The sequence below is a fragment of the Penaeus chinensis genome, chromosome 22 (genome assembly GCF_019202785.1).
Source record: "Penaeus chinensis breed Huanghai No. 1 chromosome 22, ASM1920278v2, whole genome shotgun sequence".
NCBI lineage: Eukaryota > Metazoa > Arthropoda > Malacostraca > Decapoda > Penaeidae > Penaeus > Penaeus chinensis.
In genome coordinates, this window is record NC_061840.1 from 5036715 (window position 1) to 5058814 (window position 22100).

General features: G+C 50.3%; 1 protein-coding gene across 3 annotated transcripts in view; it reads right to left on the minus strand.

Annotated features, from left to right (window-relative positions):
- Positions 1-486: 486 nt before the first annotated feature.
- LOC125036839 (ETS domain-containing protein Elk-4-like) overlaps positions 487-22100 on the minus strand; it is a 49055-nt gene continuing 27441 nt past the window's right edge. For 2 of the 3 annotated variants that reach the window (XM_047629714.1, XM_047629715.1), the window contains exons 3-5: positions 9105-9357; positions 4873-5141; positions 487-4738 (exon numbers count right to left, since the gene is read on the minus strand). In XM_047629714.1, coding sequence (XP_047485670.1) covers positions 3834-4738; positions 4873-5141; positions 9105-9357 — 1427 coding nt within the window. In that variant the 3' untranslated portion in view covers positions 487-3833. Of the gene's footprint in view, positions 4739-4872; positions 5142-9104; positions 9358-16778; positions 17699-22100 lie in introns of those variants that run through there. The other variant, XM_047629716.1, reaches the window with a different exon arrangement.

Genomic DNA, 22100 nt, shown 5'->3' on the forward strand with positions numbered 1-22100 from the left:
GCCATTGCACGTGACTGACCATCGGAATTTGTTTGGATATATTTACTCAGTTGCAGGATAGTCTATTACGATGGCCACCTTTTGCATATATTTTCCGTGTGGCCATTTTCATTCTAATAAGCAGTATATGTGGGTTTCTTAAAAATTGTTTAGATATGCAATAACATTTTCAGCGAAAAAAATATATTTGAGCTTCATCTAGCTGTCATGCGAGATTTTTTTGTGTATTATTTTGGACTACTTATGCAGCAGTGGTTATTCCGTGGTATCTAAATAACAACTCAACTAAAATTATGATGCACGAACTCTTTCATATTCATGGATGTGTGAGGCCACAGACGCGTGTGTGTCCGAGGATGCGTTTGTGTGTGTATAGGAGTCAATGTATAAAATGAGCGTGTATTGAAAACTAAATTAGTTAAAAAAAAACACTAATTCTTCTGAAAATCTACATACTATGAGCAACAGGTGGAATAAAAACACATGTTTAAATTTGGTCCATTTTATTATCAAATGGCACGTGTATATCACAAGGGGAGTACAATAAAAATACTTGAGCTATGCAACCTCCTTCGGCACTGATTAAAAAACACTATTGATCTTTATTGGCACAAGAAAACGATTTTTTTTAAAAATCATATAACAAAAAAATACATTCAAGGCCCTATACTTCCTCTTATCTCATGAACAAAATGAAATGAAAAGAAATAAAATAAAATAAAACAAAAAAATAAATACGATTTTTTTCACTCAAGAACATTGTCCAACACGTGAAGGTTTCCAAGCAGTCTTTACTTATTTGGCATAACGTCATCTTTCCAACCTGAAACACTTGGCTGCACTTCACTACCCTGACTTCCCAACGTTTGTTATTCTGAGGTTTTGGCACTTCGTTGCATCTGTATTTGGAAGATCAGTTGTACAAAAAAGTGTAAAAAAATTATATTGAATGGTTATAAAAATGCTTATAAAATAGGTTTATTTCTCTTTTTTTCTCTCTCTTTTAAAAACTGCCCTCAATAAGAAAGCCAACAGTAACAAGAAATAAAAACTTTTTTTATTTACTCTTCATGTACGGATGTTACACGCAGTTCGTGTGGAAGAAAAGGGCACGGGGACTGGGGAGAGGGGACCGGGAGGGGAGGATGGGGGATAGGGGTGGGGGAGGGGTGATGTCCATCATAACAAGAAAAAAAGCAGCCTAGATTGTACAGCTCCTGAGATGTTGGGTGCGTTTATGGCACTAGTTTACAATAGGGCACAGCTTGGCACTCCGGGGGCTAGCTGGGTTGGGCACGGCGGTGAGGCTCAGGGCGTGACAGAAGGGGGAGGGGGCCGCGAGATCCAGGGCGCCTGCGACACATCCTCTCGTCGACCTCCTCCCGATCATCTCGTAAGGCACAAGTGAGGAGTGGTAGAGGGAGGAGAGTTGGGGGAGCGGTAGGGGGAAGAGAGGTGGGGGGGAGTGGGAGGTTCGGGTTGATGACGATGGGGGTAAAGAGTCCACCGGGGGAGAAGTGCCCCCGGCGGTAAGGCACAAGTTGCACCATCAACCTTTTTTTCCATATTCACTGTCAACTGTGTACAAAGGCCGCGGCGAGTGCTCCGAGGCACTGCCCGGCCGGACTGAAAGGCGTCGAAGGAGAAAGCGAGGAAGAGGCCAAGTTTGAACTAGCGCTGAGTGTGTGCGGGTGAGGGGGGGAAAGGGGGTGGGGGCCCTGATGACCCGTTAGTTCTTTTAAACTACAGTGAAAAGATAATGAAAAAAATGCATTATTCTGGGTCCCGCATCCACCCGTGACCTCACCCCAAAGGAGGTCATGTCAGGACAACACAGGTGATACAGGCACTTAAACTTAACAGCTCTAAGTCATGTACAACTATTTACATAAGGCATTCATTTCTGTATTTTTTTTAAAAACAAATTAGAATCGAGTTCCATTAAGCATACGAAACAAAAAACATTCTCATTCCCTCTTCACAAGACATTAAATAAAAAAGAAACACACCAAAAGACACACCCTGTTGGTCAATGGAATGGCCGCGTCAAGAACATACAACACACGACGAATGGCATGTCCACGTCACTACAACACTGGCCAATGGTCAACTGGTCTCACTTCAGGAATGTTGAACGAATGACGTTATTATTCTGCAATATCACAGTTCAATAATCCAACAACGATTGCAAAATAACACTTACAATTCATTTTATCACTTATCACTATGATTGTTACATTATTAATTGGATGATTATAAATTTTTCTACCAAACAAATAATCAACAGAAAAAAAAAACATCTGACTTCTCTCAAAAAGTCTTTTTCTAAACACAAGGCGCTGGTGGTGATGACGATGAGATGAGCGAAAAAAAAATTTCCTTCCAGAAAGAATAACACTCCTATAAGGAGTTTACATAATGAGGATCATCTTAACTAAATGAAATGATGAAAAGCGAAGGATGGGGTCGATGCCAGCTGAAATATTGATTGTCATGTTTCGCAAGAGGCATTAATTAGAAGTCGGTTTATTTCCCAGTAGAGCTTTTGCTTTTAGAGTAAAATCAAATTCACGGGTGAACTCCACAACCGCACTGAAAATCACTGCGTTGTGTCTGGGCGCTGTAGCACACTGCGGGGTGAAGGGCAAGGGTCTGGGGGCAAGGTTCCGAGTAGAACTACTGTGCAAGTGAGGACACGTTCAGTTCTATTATCTAGAAAATTCGAAATATAATAATCTTGGAATTTTTAATGTTGAAAAACAAGTGAGTCGACTCATATCGACTGATTTTGGACCAATATACAAAAATCTCTCAATGACGCTAACACGAAGTCAGCCTAATCAAAATATTTCTGATAGAAAAATAAATATCGCTAAATATAACTACTTCACAACACCATCCGCTTCACCGCACAGCTACTACTGATGAGAAAGTAAAACCACAAAGTAGTCAATCCCAGCTGAACTTCCGGGTTTCCATTGATGTGAAAAAAATGCCTCTTGAACAATCAACTGGGACAAAAGATGAATGAGAGCGACTGTTGTTAAAAATACTCGATAAACCTACAATGAAAGCACCGTAGGGAAGTAGACACCGACAGTAACGTCTGCATACGTCTTCCAAATACACGGTTACAGAATTTGTCATTCTGCGGGATGCCCATTAACTTAGAAAAAATATATATATCAAGGCCCAACATTGGCACCACTGAGTGGGGTCGGCTCCTCTTCTAACATGAGCTCGGATGAGTTGGCACTGGTTGTCGAAACAAACAAACTTTACTACCTAAGCCTAACACTTTCAAGTAAAACGGTGGGCTTAGTTAGTGTAAGAGCTTCTCTTGATGTCCACTGATACACAGAACAAACAAACAAATGCCCAGCAGTCATTGGCTTTTTGTGACCTTGTCAAGTGTGAGAATAATCCCATGTCTATAGACAGGACTGACAAACATTTTACAAATAATCCAAGAAAAATCGTCAAATACCCATAATTACATTAAAATAGTCATTAGTAAAATCTATTAGAAAGTCAACTTTAACATGATTGGTGGAGGTTCACGGGCAGGACACCTTGAGGCTCAGGTCCACCTGGTCCTTCGTCCACGCCTCCGCCTCTGCCTAACCGCGGCGCGGGAAGCCGGTTCCTCGCGTCCTATTTGTACTGAGTCTACAGGACCACATCCTGAAGGCACAAGCAACTCGACCACATAGCCTACGTATCCCTAGGCCCCAGCAGGGCTACCTCGGCGGTAGGTTGCTGGCACTGGACGTGGCGGTGGGGGGCGTAGAGCGTGGGGAGTGGGCAGGGCGGGGGGCGGGGACGGCCTCAGGTCATTGGAGGACGGGCACAGTGGCACTCTTCTCGGTGGGCGACGCGAGGGCGGAGAAGTCGAACGTCGTCGACGACAGCAGCGGCGACACGACGGGCGGCGGCAGGTGCGGGTACTGCGGCAGCGCCGGGAACGTGAAGTGGTGGTGGCTGCGCGGCGAGCCGTAGTGCGGGCTCAGGTTGGCCAGCGGGCTCAGGCTCGGCCACAGGTGCAGCGGCAGGTACGGCGACTTGGTGCCCACACCGCTGTACGGCGGCGACGGCAGGTTCACCAGCGGCGTGTTGAGGCTCGAGGCCGAGAACTGGCGCGGCGACAGCACGGGCGGCGACCCCGTGATGGCCTCAATGGACAGCGGCGATGGTTTGGGCTTGGGCCCCGAGCGCCCCTTGGCCGCCGCCGCCGCCTTGCTGCCTGCCGTCGACACAGACGCCGACGACGACGCCGAAAGCGACGCCACGCTCAACGCCGGCTTATGCTCGCGCACGGGAGGGGGCGTGAGGGGGGACAAGGGCGGTGGCGAGGGCAGGGGGGATCGTGGGCGGATGGGCGAGCGCAGGCGGGGCACGGGCGAGTGCGCATACGGCGACTGCGACCGAGGCGAGCGTGAGCGCGGGCGCCGCTGCTCCTCCTCCCTGCGGCGCTCCTCCGCCTCCTCCTCGCGGCGCCTGCGGCTGGCCTCCTCCGTGACCAGGTGCAGCGGCGCCGAGGGCAGGCCGTCGCCGGAGTCTTCCGAGGGCGGCGACGGCGACCGCTGGCCGAGGTCCGGCGGCCAGAGCGTGTTCTGCGGCTGGCTGGGGACGGGCGCCTCGGGCTCGGGCCTTCGGGCGAGGGCCGACAGGTAGCCGCCGAGGCTGGCGGCCGCCATCTGGGAGAACGCGGCGGCGGTGTACATGTGCGCCAGAGGACCTGCGGAAACACGGCGATTAGGATCCGTATGAGCGTCAACGCCAATAAAAGGATATGTATTCAATACAAGCATTTTGAAAACTTCAGTGGACCTCAGGGGCCAATTCCAGTAGAAATATGAATTCGCATCTTACCTAATGAAGGGTATGAGCCTATGTGCGCCGGGGGCGGTGTGGTGAGGGGATGTGTAGGCGCGTGGGCGGGTGAGGGCAGCCTGGAGCTGCCCTGGTGGCTGCTGGAGGGCGAGGGTGCGCCGGGTTGCAGGCCGGAGCCGCCGGGGGAGTAGGGGGACATGCCGCCTCCTGCTGGGGGCTTGGCACTGCTGTTGCTGCCCAGGCTCTCCATCTTGACGTGGAACGGAATCTTGTTCTCCATCTTGACGATCTCAGGGAAGGAGACGAACCTGCAAGGCGAACAGAGGTTAACGCGGGCGGAGGGAGCGGAGGGTGAGGAAGGGGCGGAGGGAGAGGTGGGAGGAGGGAGCGGAGGGAGAGGAGGGAGAGGAGGGAGAGGAGGGAGAGGAGGGAGAGGAGGGAGCGGAGGGAGCGGAGGGAGAGGAGGGAGAGGAGGGAGAGGAGGGAGCGGAGGGAGCGGAGGGAGCGGAGGGAGAGGAGGGAGAGGAGGGAGAGGAGGGAGAGGAGGGAGAGGAGGGAGAGGAGGGAGAGGAGGGAGAGGAGGGAGAGGCGACCCGGGCGCTGACCTCGCCTCAGAGACTGCAGGGACGTGTAAGACGACCTTTGGGGCGGTAGAAAAATTATACAGAGAATAAAAGAAATATTGGGGAGAAGGAGAGATAAGAGAAAAAGACAATTGTGGGAGGAAGAGAGAGAGGGAGGGAAGATAAGAGAAAGAGGGAGGGGCAGAGAAGAATGGAGACGGGGAAAGAAGAAAAATAAAGAAAGAAAAAGAGAGAAAACGAGAAAGAAAGAAAGAGAGAGGAGAGAGACCAAGAGAAAGAAACAGTAACAAAAAAAAGAAGAAAAAAAAAAAAAGACATAGAAGGGAAGAGAAACGAAAAGGAAAAGAAAAGCCAGAGAAACAGATCTGACCGGCGGTTCCCCAGCAGAGTACAATGTGTGGTGCCAGGCCAGTAGTCTAGGATACAGCAATTGCCCACAAGGTCAGCATGCGGAGGCGACCGTTTCCCCGTGCGTGTATGAGGTGCGGGGAAGGGGAGGCGGAGGGGGGAAAGGGGGGGAAAGGAGGGGAAAGGAGGGGAAAGGAGGGGAAGGGGAAGAGGGGGAAGGGAAAGGTGATGGGGAGAAGGGAAAGGGAAAGGGAAAGGGGAAGGGGAAGGGGAAGGGAGAGGGGAAGGGAGAGGGGAAGGGAAAGGGGAAGGGGGGAAGGGGAAAGGAAAAGGGGATGGGGGGAAGGGAAAGGAGAGGAATATACGGGGGTAAGGGGGAATGGGGGGAGGGAGGGAGGGAGGGAGAAGTGAGGGGTGGGATGGAATGAATTTTGAACATCGAAGAGGAGAAAAAAATAAGTGACCGAGACCGATAGAAAGGAGAGAGAAAGAGCTTAAACAAAAGGAGGATCCAGAGATAAAATGACGCAAGAGGAAGAGAGGGAGAGAGGGAGAGAGGGAGAGGAGAGGGAGAGAAGTAGAGAGAGGGAGAGAGAGAGGGAGAGAGAGGGGGAGAGAGAGGGGAGAGAGAGGGGGAGAGAGAGGGGGAGAGAGAGGGGGAGAGAGAGGGGGAGAGAGAGGGGGAGAGAGAGGGGGAGGGAGAGGGGGAGAGAGGGGGAGAGAGGAGGGAGAGAGGAGGAGGAGAGAGGGGGAGAGAGGGGGAGAGGGGGGGAGAGGGGGGAGAGAGGGGGAGAGGGGGGAGAGAGGGGGAGAGGGAGGGAAGGAAGGAAGGAGGGAGGGAGGGAGGGAGGGAGGGAGAGAAACAGACAGCTAAGCAGACCGAGCGACAGACGCGAGCGAAAGAGCCGGAGACCACTAAGCCCCGACGTCAATCCGGCAGATCCTGTTGGGCGTTTTACCTGATCATCGAGCGCAGTTGGCGGATGGCGGCGCTCGGAGGCCGCTTCCTGGTCCGCCTCCCCTCCCCTCCCCTCCCTCCTCCTCCCCCATACCATCAGCCTCTCCCTCTAGCCTCTATCCCCCCCACCCCCCTTGCAAATGTAATCTCAATTTCCAACTTCTTTCTCGTAAACAACTTCACCCCCCCCCCCCACGCACAATACAACCTTATACTTCAATATATCTCATTTAATATTTTTTTAGCTTTGAAGTCTTTTTTCCTCCTTTCTCCTCCTATTTTCCTACTATCCCCTCTCCTCCCCTTCTTTCACTACCCCCCCCACTCCACTCCTCCCTAACCCCCCTCCCCCCACCGTGTACTTACAATCATATTAATAAATCTATTGAAAATAATCATGGAAAAAAAAAAAAAAAAAAAAAAAAAAAAAAAAAAAAACGTTATCTCGTGTTCCCTAGTGACCGAAGCGGCCGGTCCGGGAGAGGCTTTCTCGGAGACAGAGCGAGAGATAGAACTCACTCGCTGGGATTTCCGCCGGGCTTTTATCTATCCTCGGTCCCCCCTCCTCCCCACCCTCCTTGCCCCCCACCCTATCCCTCTATCCCCCTTTCCCTAACCCTATCGCTCAGCCCATCAATCATCACCAACACTTGGTCTTCCTATCGCTTTCTTCCTATATTCTTTTTAATTCCTCTCCTCTCATCGCTACCTTCGCTCCTACTCCTGCCTCTCCCCCTTCCCCCTCCCCTTCCCCCTGCCCTCCCCCCCTTACCCTATCCCCATCACCTCTGCCAATCATGAACTCTATCCACGTCTCTACCCCCTCTCCATATCCCACTTGCCTTCCCTAAAATCTGTCCCGTATCCTTTTCCTCATCCATTACCCTTTAGCTCTCTGCCCCTTTACCCCTAAGGGCACCCTCAACATCACCCCCACCCCTTCCTTCGTCGCTAACTCCAATCTGTAGATCTTTGCCTCTCCATCTCCATTCTTCTCTCCCTTTCTCGAAATTAACGACTCAAAATCTCGCGAAGAATTTAGAGAATTAGAAAGAGCTTTTCTCGATATATCCTCCCCCTCTGATTCCTGATAAAAACTGATTACAAGAAAAGATGACTGGAAAAACTCGAGAAAAAAAAAAAGAGTGCATTCGCACTTATGAATATATGAAATGGATTAATATATGATCATGTCTTCAAATCTTATCTATTCTTAATCATCTATTTCTTTTCTTTTCCTTTCCAAGAATCAGGAAAGGGCCGTCGCAACCCTTTTATCCACTTATTAATTCATATTTTTACCTCGTCCCGTTTACCAGGCCAATTATTCTGCTGATGTCAGAGCCACCGCCAGTTTTTACCCTGACCGGTTGTTATCGGCCCTTATCACCGGGCGCTATCAGTGGCCTTATCGCAATCACATCCGCTGCCACCAACAAAACACTCCAGGCCGTCACCTGAGCCCAAGGCCGGACTCAAGCACTTGCGCCCTGCGGCCAGCGCCTCCGCGGCCGGCGAGGGCGGGGCGCGCTCTCTCTGTCGTGTGGCGGATCGAGATTATTGGCACCATTGGCATCATTACTAGTCTCATTACTGTCATCATTATCAGCTTAACTACTACTATTACCATCATCAATGTTACTATCATTTCCTTAGTCCTGTTTTTTAGACGTCTGCCATGGGCGAAATGAGGCCAGGTCTAATCAGGCTTTTCTTTCCATTTTCTTTCTTTCGCTCCTCTTGGTCTGCCTCCTGCTGGAGTCTGGACGCTCGCTCCCCCTCCACCTCAAGGGGGGGGGGGGGGCAGCTGAAGAGGAGAAGCCCAGTCGACTTCCTCTTTATCCCCGTTAGTCTAAATTTGATTCCCTTATCAAGGCCTCGCTGCCCGGCTTATGAAATGTCCGCCACGTAAGTTCGGCCGATGGGAGGAGCACGTCCCTCTCCCCGGCTCATGGCCATTAACAAGTCTTTAGAGCCCACCGGAGTCTGCGACCCAAGAGTTCTTCCTCCCGACGGCGTTGCAGGAGGGGCTTGAGCATGCTTCTAGTCCTCCTCTCCCATCTGGAACCGCTATTTTGCAGCGTTCTCTCCCTTCCCTTTCCCTTCCCCTGCTGCCATCCTTCCCTAATTGAGCGCCATAAGTGATGCGAGAGGCGGCGAAAGCGGGTGTTGTGTACTAAGCAAAGAGGGGGAGGGAGGGAGGGAGGGAGGGAGGGAGGGAGAAGGAGAGTAGAGAGTAGAGAGTAGATGTATTTCACAATTCACAATATCAATATCAATGACATTAATAATAAGAGTAACTACAATGGTGATCATCCGAATCTGACTCCCGCTCGTGACCACCAAAAACAGCAGCACTAGACCGGCCTCGAACAGCTCACCTGTAGACGAACTTCTGCCCGAGGACCTTCTTGATGATGTTCTTGTCGTAGTAGTAGCGCAGCGCCCTGGACAGCTTGTCGTAGTTCATGTTGGTCTTGTTCTTGCGGAGGCCCCACAGGCGCGCCACCTCCTCCGCGTTGAGCAGCTTGAACTCGCCCTCGGAGTTGGTCCACGTGATGATGTGCTTGTACTGGTTGCTGAGGAGGAGCTCCAGCAGGAACTGCCACAGCGTGATGTTGTTCACCATGCCATCTGCGAAGAGAGGAGAGGATGAGTGAGGATGCGAAGACGCGGCTAAGGGTTATAGTAATAACGATAACGACTAAGGATGATGGATATTAAATGGGATGACGACAACAAAAAATAAAACAATACTGTATATATTTTTTATTACTGCTAATGCTGAATGTCACGATAGCTTAGCAGTGAACGGCTACAGCGAGAGAGGCCGGGGGCGACTAGAGACAACAGCCTCGGACAATCCGTCTAAGCGAGAATCAATCAAGAGACAAGAAAAAAGACCGACCAAATATGAGGAACGGACAGACCGCAAACCGACTGGCATAGATAACAGACATCCTACTTCTGTCTCAGACACAGACGCTGACACATACTATTCTTGGCAGACAACACGAGGACACATCATCACACAGACACACAAGCAAGGACGTACCCTAGACAGACACAAATGCCAGAACTCTTACCCATACCACAGACATAAACGCTGACATCTTATCCCAACCTCAGACATACATGCTGACACAAGCAACCCCTCCCGACCTCAGACACAGACACTTGCTGACATTCCCCAAGACACACACACACATGATGACATTCACCCAGACACATACTCCCCCCCCCCTCCTACTCCCCCACCCAGAACAGACACACCTGCTGACACGTACACACACAAAACCACTTATATATACTTTTTTTTTGTCCTTCCTCTTCGAGACTGCTCCAGCAAGACCACTTTTATCTTATCTCCGCTGACAAGCATCGCACACGCGCGTTTGAATGGGTTACGTGTGAGTATGTACGCACGTGTTCGCTCGGGCAAGATGCGCGTGTTTATGTGTGTGCGTGTGTGTGTATGAGCGTAAAATGTTGTGCGTAAAAAGGTTGCGTATTTGCACGTGTTTTGTGTAATTCTGCTCGACTGCTCCAGTGCCTTTATTGTGCATGTGTGCGTATGTTGTGTGCGTATGTTGTGTGTGTGTGTGTGCGTATGTTGTGTGTGTGTGTGTGTGTGTGTGTGTGTGTGTGTGTGTGTGTGTGTGTGTGTGTGTGTGTGTGTGTGTGTGTGTGTGTGTGTGTGTGTATGCGTATTTGTGTACGTGTATTTGTGTACGTGTATTTGTGTACGTGTATTTGTGTGTGTGTGTGTGTGTGTGTGTGTGTGTGTGTGTGTGTGTGTGTGTGTGTGTGTGTGTGTGTGTGTGTGTGTGTGTGCCAAAGAATGTGTCAGTTACGAGCCCCTATCCCCCCATCACCCTGACATGTGCCCGGCCGTCACTCTTGCTTTGGACTCTTTCACTTGATCACGTGCCCAATTCAGCTCTTGACCCCCCCCCTCCCCATCCTACTCCCCCATACTCTCCCCCTCGTTACGTCGCCTCTTACACCCCCCCCCCCCCCCGCCGCCTCTGCCCCCCTATCCATCTTCCCTCCAGTGCCCATACAACGACAATTTGCATACCCTTATGTCTCTTAACCCCCCCCCCCCCTCTTGTACCCGTTGTTAGGCTTTCTTTTATTGCCTCCCTCCCCCCCCCTCCCCTTCTTCTCCTTTCCCCTTTCCTGTGGGGGGAGGGGAGAGAGGGGGGAGAGGGGAGAGAGCGAGAGAGAGAGAGAGAGAGAGAGAGAGAGAGAGAGAGAGAGAGAGAGAGAGAGAGAGAGAGAGAGAGAGAGAGAGAGAGAGCTCTGGAAAAAGGGAAGGAGAGCCAAACGAGACAACGAACGAAGCGAAGGGAGGGTGGAGGAGGCTGAAGAGGGGGAGGAGCTGAAGAGTGCCCGAGTGCCGTGGTGCCAGAGAGGCAGGGCGAGCCGGAGGCAGGGGCAGGGAGGAGGCCGGAGGCGCGGCGGTACAACGAGGCATCTCCGGTGGGCCCTGGGGCGCTGCAGCGTCACGGCGGCCGCCATGCGGGCGGGGGCGGGAAATGGCAATTGTCGCCCGATTACACCCATTTTGCCAATTACCACACCCATGCACGCCCGCGCCGGCAGCCCGCGCCCCTTCGCGCTCGTCAGCGCGATGGGGGGTCGCTGGGGGCGCGGGGAGGGAGGGGCGGGGCAGTTCGCCGTGCTTGGGTGCCAATCGCGAAGCCGAGAGCCGTCGGCGGAGGTGCCTCTCGCGACAGACGGTGCTCGAGGCGCTGTGCCACGGCGAGTGCCACCCTCGAGCATAATGCTGCCTTCACTAGCCGGCGCACTCACTGCAAGGCCAGACTATGAGCCACATTACTACCATTACCGAACCACTTACTCGCAGCGCATTGCCAGTCCCGCATAAATGCCAACCCCCTTCCCCCTGAATCAGTGCAGTGCCACTACACGCCGCAAAGAGGTACTACCACGCACCATGATGCCACTGAGCGACGCGTCACAATGCCCCGGCACCCTGCAACGGCACCCTGCAACAATGCACGAACATTGGATAATGCCATCACAGTTATGTGCCAAAATCCTCTGAGACGATGCCACGACACACGACGAGCGGCCGGGGTGCCACCGAGCACCGCCCGGCTCAGCGGCAGCCAACGCTTACGCACAAGAGATCGCAACTGTTAAGGCCGTAAAGGACTGGACACGCAGGTACGCTCTCAAGCACGCACCTAAGCACTCAAGCACGCAGAAAGGCGTCTCAATATTCGCGTTCCCCCTCAAATGGACGCACGCACACAGGCAGACTTGCTTGTCCTAGCCTCTCCCTCCCTCTCTTTCTATCTCTCTCGCTCTCGCTCTTTCGCTCTCTCTCCATGTCATTAAAACCAATGTCCTCTTCAGCACCCATCTCCTGCCCTCCATTTCGCCCTCTCCAGCCATATTACTTTCCTTCCTCTGTTCCTACCCTGTTCCCTCCCTCCCCCCTTCACACTCCCTCCACCTCCCCCTCCTTTCAGTTCTCTTCTCCCCCCCTTCTTTTCTCCGATCTACCCCTTCCTTTCCTACGATCCTCCTCCTCCACCCGTCCCTCTCGTCTACCCCCCTTTCTCCCCTTTCCCTCCCCTCCTTTCGTACTATCTTCCCCCTTTCCCTCCCCTCCTTTCCTACTATCTTCCCCCTTTCCCTCCCCTTCTCCCCCCCCTCCCCCCATAACCCAGCCCGGCAGACGTTAGCCATAACTGCCAAGGAACCTTAAACTATCACTATCACTTGCCACCCTCAATTGTGTCGGGGCCTCTCTTGCAAGATGATGCAGGTACTGGACGCCCGCGGGGATGGGGTGGGGGAGGTGGAGGTGGAAGAAGAGGGGGGAAGCGATAAAGAGGAGGAGGAGGGGGAGGAGAAGAAGGAGGGGGGGGGGAAGCAGGGAAAACGAAAAGGGAAAGGGTTAAACGGATGGAGGAAGGATAAGAGAAAGAGGAAAGAGAGAAAGAAGTGAGGAAGAGGGGAGTACGATGAGAGAAGAGAGGAGGGAAGAGGAGGAACAGGAGGGGATAGGAAGGTGATAAAGGAGGGAGAAGGAAAGAGGAAAGAGGAGAGAGGAGAGGGGAAAGGGGAGGAGGAGGGGAAAGGAGGAGGGTGCAAGAGGGAAGCAAGGGGAACATGGGAAAGAGAGGAGGGAGGAGAAAAGAAAAGAAAATGAAAGAAGGGAAGGCGATGGTGGGAGGGTAGAAAGAAGTTAAGAATGAAGACGAAGGGAGGGTATATGAAGAGAGAAAGAGGGGAGAAGGTGAGGAGAGAGGATAAAGTGAAGAGAAGGGAAGGGAAGGGAGAGGAATATATAATCAACGACAACGAAAACGACGACGACGAGGAGGGCTAACAACCCCCTCCCCCCCTCCCCCATGTCCCCCCCGCAGCGCCCTCTGCATCCGTCAATTAAAGCGAGCGAGACAACCAGCCACCAGCGACCGTCATTACCCAACCATCAACAGCGTAACTATCACCATAACTCAAACCATCATCCTTCCTCACGCCCACACCCAGTCCTCACACCCACATCAAGTCCTCACACCCACACCCAGTCCTCACACTCACACCCAGTCCTCACGCCCACACCAGTCCTCACGCCCACATCAATCCCTCACGCCCAAAGCAGTCCTCACGCCCACATCAATCCCTCACGCCCACACCAAGCCCTCACGCCCACATCCAGTACCCAATCCCCACGCCCAACCCGGCCCCGCATCCACGCCGACACTCCGCCCCGCCATCCCGCCTACAAGACATCATATTACTCTAAGCACTATTACACTTGTGTACGTACGTGAACAAGGACACAAAACTTCCCCTGAAGTCATTTCGTCATACCCATGATAACGCACTATTCTGAGGGAGGGAGGGAGGGAGGAGAGAGGGAAGAGAGACGGAAGAAAAGGGAGAAGAGAGATGGGAGAAAAGGGAGAAGAGAGACGAAAAAAGGGGAAAAGAGAAACGAAAGAAAGGGGAGAAGAGCGACGAGAGAAAAGGGAGAAGGGCGACGAGAGAAAAGGGAGAAGGGTGACGAGAGAAAAGGGAGAAGAGAGATGGGAGAAAAGGGAGAAGAGTGACGAGAGAAAAGGGAGAAGAGTGACGAGAGAAAAGGGAGAAGAGAGATGGGAGAAAAGGGAGAAGAGAGATGGGAGAAAAGGGACAAGAGAGATGGGAGAAAAGGGACAAGAGAGATGGGAGAAAAGGGACAAGAGAGATGGGAGAAAAGGGACAAGAGAGATGGGAGAAAAGGGACAAGAGAGATGGGAGAAAAGGGACAAGAGAGATGGGAGAAAAGGGACAAGAGAGATGGGAGAAAAGGGAGAAGAGAGATGGGAGAAAAGGGACAAGAGAGATGGGAGAAAAGGGACAAGAGAGATGGGAGAAAAGGGACAAGAGAGATGGGAGAAAAGGGAGAAGAGTGACGAGAGAAAAGGGAGAAGAGTGACGAGAGAAAAGGGAGAAGAGAGATGGGAGAAAAGGGAGAAGAGAGATGGGAGAAAAGGGACAAGAGAGATGGGAGAAAAGGGACAAGAGAGATGGGAGAAAAGGGACAAGAGAGATGGGAGAAAAGGGACAAGAGAGATGGGAGAAAAGGGACAAGAGAGATGGGAGAAAAGGGACAAGAGAGATGGGAGAAAAGGGACAAGAGAGATGGGAGAAAAGGGAGAAGAGAGATGGGAGAAAAGGGACAAGAGAGATGGGAGAAAAGGGACAAGAGAGATGGGAGAAAAGGGACAAGAGAGATGGGAGAAAAGGGACAAGAGAGATGGGAGAAAAGGGACAAGAGAGATGGGAGAAAAGGGAGAAGAGAGAGGAGAGAAAAGGGAAAAGAAAGAGGAGAGAAAAGGGAGAAGCGAGAGGAAAAAAAGGGGAAAAGAGAGGAGAGCAAAGGGAGAAGAGAGAGGGAAAAAAGGGGAAAAGAGAGAGGAGAGAAAAGGGAGAAGAAAGGAGAGAAAAGGGAGAAGAGAGAGGATAGAAAAGGGCGAGGAGAGAGAGAGGAGAAGAGAGGAGGCAACTAGCGAAAGACAAACGGACATATCAAAACAGGAGGAAAGATATAGACCGAAAAATAGACAGATCGATAGCGAGAGGGCGAGTTCATTTCGTCCAAACACTTGCCCAACAGCTGTGTGCTCACCTTGTGCAGTAAGTGCACCGCTACATCTGGCGCCAAGCCATAAAGAGAGAAACAATGGGAGTGCCAACAAGCAAATCGTGATATCACGAGATGCTAAATAAGACAAGAAAAACAAAATGGCGAGATAATATTATGAAGTTAGAGCTGAAGAAAACGCGTACACGCAAACACTCACTCTCACACACACACACACACAGGACATACATACACAACACCCCCCCCCCCCCCCCAGCACATCCTACCCCAGGACAGATCCGCCACAGGGCGACCCGCAGCAGTTGTGCCACGTCCGGTGCCCTCGCAGAGTCATCGCAGTGCCATCGCCGCTGCCTGGCACTGCCTCTCTGAACTTGCCCGGCGCTCTGGACGTTGTCTCTCGTTATGATAGAATCGTTACGTTTACCACATATAGATCGTTTCATCTATCTATCTGTCTATCACTCAGTCTGCCTATTTATCTACATATCTATCAGTCTCAACGAATCCGTCTATCTACATATCAATTTATATATCTTTCTTTACTCAAACATTCCGTTTCATTAAAAATGTGGTTATCATCATCACAGTATTCACGTTTACCTTCCTTTCTTCCCCACATAATAACCACATTTAGAGACTTCAACGCCGGCATAATAAAATAATCCAAGCATATCAATGACATCATCACACCCACCTCCCTTTTCATCCCCAGCATACGCTTATAACATCACTAAGACACCAATTATAATTAAATAAACAAGTAGAAACGCCACTTAGTGCTTCGCCCAGAGTAAGTAAGGTAAATAAAATCCACTAGCTTAACAACGAAAAGGTAATACATACATAAAACAAAAAGATACAGCGTGACTTAATAAAACAACTGCGCATCATATTCAAGGTAATAAGGTTCGCTGTCTGCCGAAATGGAGACAGATTCTACGCGAAACGTTCGTTTAACGAGAGATAAAGGCGGGGGAATCTGGGACAATGTCGAGGACGAAAGGGAGATGGGAGAACAAACGGGATAAAATAGAGGGTTTGAGAGAGGGAGGAAGGGTGGTAAAGAGGCGAGAGTGAAAAGAGAGACAATACAACGGAGAAAACAAAAAGGGGAGGGAGGGAGGGATGGAGAGGGACAGGGAGAGGGAGAAGGAGAGGGAGGGAGGGAGGGAGAGAGAGAGAGAGAGGTCAAGGCCGTACCATTAAAACGAAGTCGATTCGAGTCACGCCATTATCATTCCTTCCCATTTTCTCCTCTATTAACATCTTCGTTTTCTATTGGGAAGTGATGGTAGGATTAAGAAAACGGGAAAACACGTGTATATGACGACCACGCGGAAAACACTGCATTTCTTTTTCTTTCTTCTCTCTCTCGTTAAAATACAAAAGATAATACATAAATCAATCCCGTAATAACCACACATCATTTCAAGTATCTTTCTTCCCTGTATATCACGAACATATGTGCAAATCGCTTTTCAGATAGAAACAAAATCAAAATACTAGGAAAAGAAATAAAGAATAAACAGAAAATTTAAAGCGAGAGTTCCATTCCACGATAAAAGCTACAGGATTGTTTGTTTTATTCAACAAGAAATAAAATGCAAAGCATCACTGATACGAAAATTCAGGTTATCGAGGACAAATATCGAATTGTTTTCATAATAACAACCTAATATCAAATACCAATTTCATTAACACAAACGAACTTTAATAATTGTTATTGTCTATATATTATGAAAAGTAACAGTACATTCCTTATTGTCCTTTAGGGTAGTAATTAAGATCACTTCTTCCCCATTATTCAGAATCCAAAGACGAATAGATATAAACACTCAGGACACCGCAATCTCTTCCCCAAGACTACTAAGATTTAATAACTGTCTTAAAACTTATGAAGCGACGAAGCTTCTCTTACCTGAGGACTCCATCTCGGGCGTGCGTTTCGCGTAGACTTCACACACGCAAAGACCAGACACTCACACTTTTCTTGTATCCTTCCTCACCGCCACTCATTATCTGACATTCTCGTGTTTTTTCCCACTTGTATTTTCAACACTTCTCATGTTCCTCCGTTCTTTACGCTTGGCAAATTTCTCGCCCTTGATTTTCTCTCGCTTTCAGACCAATCAATAGAAAAAAATAGACACCACTTTTTCTTGTATTGGATCCTGTTTCTTTAGTTAAGTCCAGGTTAAGGCTTCTAGATTAACGAAATTCTCTCGGATTCCCTTCCACCGGCCGAGTCACGAACGCCGCGACACTCTTATCGTTATCGTGCCCTCCTGCATCGCCTGGGACTCCTGAGAGGGACCCCGTGCTCGTCCTCGTCCTTGCGGAGGCCTTGGGGACACTCATGCCTCGTCGGGAGGGGGTCGAGTTGAACGCCTCGTCGGGAGAGGTCGACGGAGGTCAACTCTAGTACTCCAAGATCACAAGTTCACTATCTCTCTCACTCTCTCAACTTTTATCAACTTTCTTTCCACTATCCTTTCGACGACTTCGCCTCCCGTTTCTTTATCACCCTCTCCAATTCCTCGTTCGAGTAAGTCTCGCTTGTAAACAAACAAACACAAAACAACAACACGGGATGACAGCGACACACTTTTCGATCGGCGGGAGGAGCAGCAGCGCGGAAGAGCAGTCCGCAGCCGAGCCGCGCGTAGGCCTACTAAGGAGGAGGAGGAAGAAGAGCACGACAACGAGGAGGAGGAAGAGGGGGGGAGGAGGAGGAGGAGGAGCGAGAGTCGGCGACGCGAGCGAGGCGGCGTGGGGCGGGCGACGGAGGAGGAGCTCTCGGCGGCCGCACCACACACGGCGAACTTCGGGGGCCGCATGTGACAGGGTCGGCCGCGATCGCACACCAGCGCGGGAGGGGGAAAAGGGAGGGGGCGCCGGAGGGATAGGGAGGGGAGGGACAGGGACAGGGGGGAAGCGTGGGGTTCCGGTGGTCACCCGCAGATGGCGCGCGCGTCTGTGGGTGCGTGTGAGTGCGCGCGCCCTTTCATCTCGGCCAATCTACATGCATTTCGTGCCTAGCGCCGTCTTATATTTTCTCTCTCTTTCTATTTATTCTCTCTCCATCTCCCTTTCTTTCTCTCTCTCTCTCCCTTTTCTCTCTCTCCCTTTCTCTCTCTCTCTCTCCCTTTCTCTCTCTCTCTCTCCCTTTCTCTCTCTCTCTCTCCCTTTCTCTCTCTCTCTCTCCCTTTCTCTCTCTCTCTCTCCCTTTCTCTCTCTCTCTCTCCCTTTCTCTCTCTCTCTCTCCCTTTCTCTCTCTCTCTCCCTCTCTCTCTCTCTCTCTCTCTCTCTCTCTCTCTCTCTCTCTCTCTCTCTCTCTCTCTCTCTCTCTCTCTCTCTCGTTTCTCCAGATCCCCATAATTAGCATATAATCAATATTCATTAGTATGCACTTTCCACAAAATCGTCAGCATCATTTCCATAGTCATCACTCGCTATAATTCAACACACTGAAATAAACAATATTTACAACACTAAAAAAACACGCTGGTCATAAAAATAATTCCTTCAAGACCCGTCTCATGAGCATCAGTAGTTGGTACAGATAGAGGTCAGCTTCCACCCCCAACCTTCTCTTCTCCTCCCCATTCCTCTCCTTGGATAAACTGTATAGCAAAAAAACAATAACACTAACAAATATAACAACAAAGACAATAACGTACGCACGAATTCAAATCACTTTCTTTCCTTTACATTTCACTCTTGTTGACGAGAGCTCGCCCCCCCCCCTTCCCCCTGCCCCCTCCCCCCTTTCACTACCTATAAACACAGGTGTGAAAAAAGAGCAGTTTTCACCCTCTTTAAAGACTTCATTTTTTAATCAGGCCGTTGGTCCACAAGCGATATATATTTAAAGATATGTTGATCAGACTCGGTGGATGGGCAATTAATTTTAATGTTTGCAACATGTAAGTCAACGGAGAAATGTGTAAATCTTTTGCGTAGGTATTTCTTCATGGTTATCATAAAGGTCGCTAATTATAAATACAACCAGTGTACGATCGCAACGACGGCATCAATAAATAATAATAAAAGCCAAAATCAATAACAATAACCGCAATACACTGACGAATGCCAATAACAATACCTAAATACAAGGGGAAGAAATCCTTGAAAATACGATTAAAAAAACAAATAAAAACCACAAGAATAAATTCGACCGCTACCTTTAACTTAAAAATATTAAAAAAAAAAAACACACATAAAAATTAGCCACCGCGAAAATAATTTATGCAAAAAACAAATATACAAATAAATACAAGAAAATAAAATAAAAATAAAAATGTCAGATTTAGCGCAGGTTCGTACGCGACTACAGGTGCGGCTGCCCCGAGGATTTACATAAATTATGAAGACCCAGACAGGGGAGGGGGGGGGGAGGGGGAAGGAGGAGGGGTATGGGGAGAGATAAGGGTATATGGGGTATGGGGGGCAAGGGTATGGGTGTATGGGGGGAGGGTAAGGGTAGGGGGCTGGAAAAAGAGGGGGGGGAAGGGGAGTATTGGGGGGAGGGTATGGGCGGAGAAGGGGTTATGAATAATAGAATAAAAGGGGTAATAAGCGAGAACGAAAGGGGGAATAAGAGAGAGAACGAAAGGGGGAATAAGAGAGAGAACGAAAGGGGAAATAAGAAAGAAGGAAAGGGGGGATAAGAGAACGAAAGGGGGAATAAGAGAACGAAAGGGGGAATAAGAAAGAAGGAAAGGGGGGATAAGAGAGAACGAAAGGGGGAATAAGAGAGAATGAATAAAAGAAGGGATAAACGGGTAGTTGGGGTTCAATATGGATGTATAGAGGATTCGGGGTATAGGGGTAGGGTAGGGTAGGGTAGGGTAGGGTAGGGTAGGGTAGAAGAGGGTAGGGTAGGGTAGGGTAGGGTAGGGTAGGGTAGGGTAGGGTGGGTAGGGTCGGGGTGGGGGGTAAAAGTTGGGTAGGTGATAGAAAGGGAGGGTGAGAAGGGGGGATGAAGGGGGGGGGGGGGTGAGGGTGACGTGCTCGGCGCGGGACCTCACCTGTCCCTTCCTCCTTTACCTGACCCTTGCCCCGACGTCTCTAGCCCCCCCCCCCCCCTCTACCCCACCCTTTCGTGTCGCCGCGTGGACATGCGCTCTTCGATGTTATTACCTTCCATTCTCGTTTTCATTCTCTCTTGTTCCCCTTTCATTATCTCTTATCCCCCCTTTCATTATCTATTATTCCTAATCTTATGTCTTATTCCCAATCTTTTTCTCTCTTCTTCTCCCTTTCATTCTCTCTTTTATTCCCTCTTTCATATGATCGCATTCCCCAACTCATTTTTTTTATTCCCTCTTCCATTCTCTCTTTTCCCTCATTATACTCTCTTATTCTCTTCACTTATCGGTTTTAATAATTTTCCATTCCATCACTTCCCCCCTCCCTTATTCCCTCTTCCATCCCCTCTATTTCCCCGTCCTTTATTCCCGTCCTCTTTCCTATTCCCTTCTCCTAATATCTCTTATCCCCTCTCCTCCTCCTTCCCCTATTCTCCCAAAAAAGGAAATACATCTAGAACAGTAAGGACCCCACAACACGTACGTCCGAGATTCCTAGCTGAACGGCCCGGCACTCCCCGGCACTCACCGGCACTCTACGGCAGTCTGGCACTAGGCGAGGGAGACAGCAGGGCCAGTCAAGCCAGCAAGAAACGTTTTAAGTCAAATTCTCGTAGGGCGTGACTGGGGAAAGACGAGGGAAGAAGGGAAGGGAGGAAAGGGGAGAAGGGAAGGGGAGAGGGAGGAGAGGGAAGGGAGGGAAAGACCTAGGAGACGGGAGGGATAGAGAAGGGAAGGGGGTACGAGGGGAGAGGGGAGGAGTAGGGAGGCAAGGGAAGTGGAACAGAAGGGAGGAGGAGGAGAACAGGATAGGTGATGGAAAGGTGGAAAGAGTAGAGAAGACGGAGTAGGTACAAAGTGGAGAAAGGAGAATGAGTACAGGTGGATGGTAGGCAAGAAGGGGGTTGTATGGTTGAATAATGAATAAATAAAAATATGCCTAGATGTGGGTACAGGTGGATGGTAGGCGAGAGGGAGAGAGGACAGACGGATGGAGAGGGTGAGGGAGAGAGGGAAGTGAGATAAAAAGCAGAGGGAGAGGTACGAGGGGGTTGGAGTAATAGGAATAAAAATATGACATGAGAGATTATAGGCACGTGTGTAAGCGTAATTACACTATCGTTCCGTTTCCGTTGCTTGCCTTCGGTTTACATATTAATTAGACTGCGACAGATTATTTCTCGGCCTTTTATCACTCACTCTTTTTTATTTTTTTTTATCTCACGTCCTCACACTCTTCCGATCTATCTCTCTGTATCTGTTTCTGGGTCACTAAGCATCTCTTTCTATCTGTCTCTATGTCTCTTTCTGTTTGCCAGTCTCCCCCCATACTCTCCCCCCCCCCCTCTCTCTCTCTCTGCCTCTCTCTCTGCCTTTCTCTCTCTAAAAGGCGTCGTGATAGGGATAATATAGAATTGTTCACTAGGCTACTATTATCTTATCTCGCCTTGAGAAAAAAATAGGGAATTTCCTGTTCACAAGCCTACTGACTGAAATAAGATATGTGGAGATATACACAGAAAGGATACACACTCTCACACACACACACAGATAGATAGAGAGAGGCAGGGAGGGGAGACAGGGAGGAAGAGAGGGAGAGGGAGAGAGTGATGGAGGGAGGGAGGGGGAAGGGGGGAGGAGGGAGGGAGGGAGGGAGGGGAGGGAGGAGAGAGAGAGAGAGAGAGAGAGAGAGAGAGAGAGAGAGAGAGAGAGAGAGAGAGAGAGAGAGAGAGAGATTGCTAGAACCAGAGCAGACCGAAAGAGAGAGAGAGAGCAACGGGCAATCGAAGGGAGCTGTGTGTGTGGGCGGAAGGTATGGTATGATGGAGGCCCACCCCCTCCCCCTCCCACACCGGATGGAGGTGATGGCCGGCCATGATTATGTCCAGCGGGGCACTTCCTGGCCCGTCGCCGCCCACGGGAAGTGCCAATTGCTCTCCACCAGACACTCGCTGCCAGGCCGGAGTGCCCCTCGTCCGCTGAGGCCGTCGCCGAAAGCCCCTCCGAGCCGCCGCCTCTTCTGCCTACTTCTGCCCCTCCTCTTTCTCACTCCCATTCTTTCCCTCCCCCTCCCCTCTCTCTTTCTCTCTCTCTCTCTCTGGGTCTGCTTGTCCCTTGTGTAATTTCCTCCCCTCCTCCCCCCGCCCGCC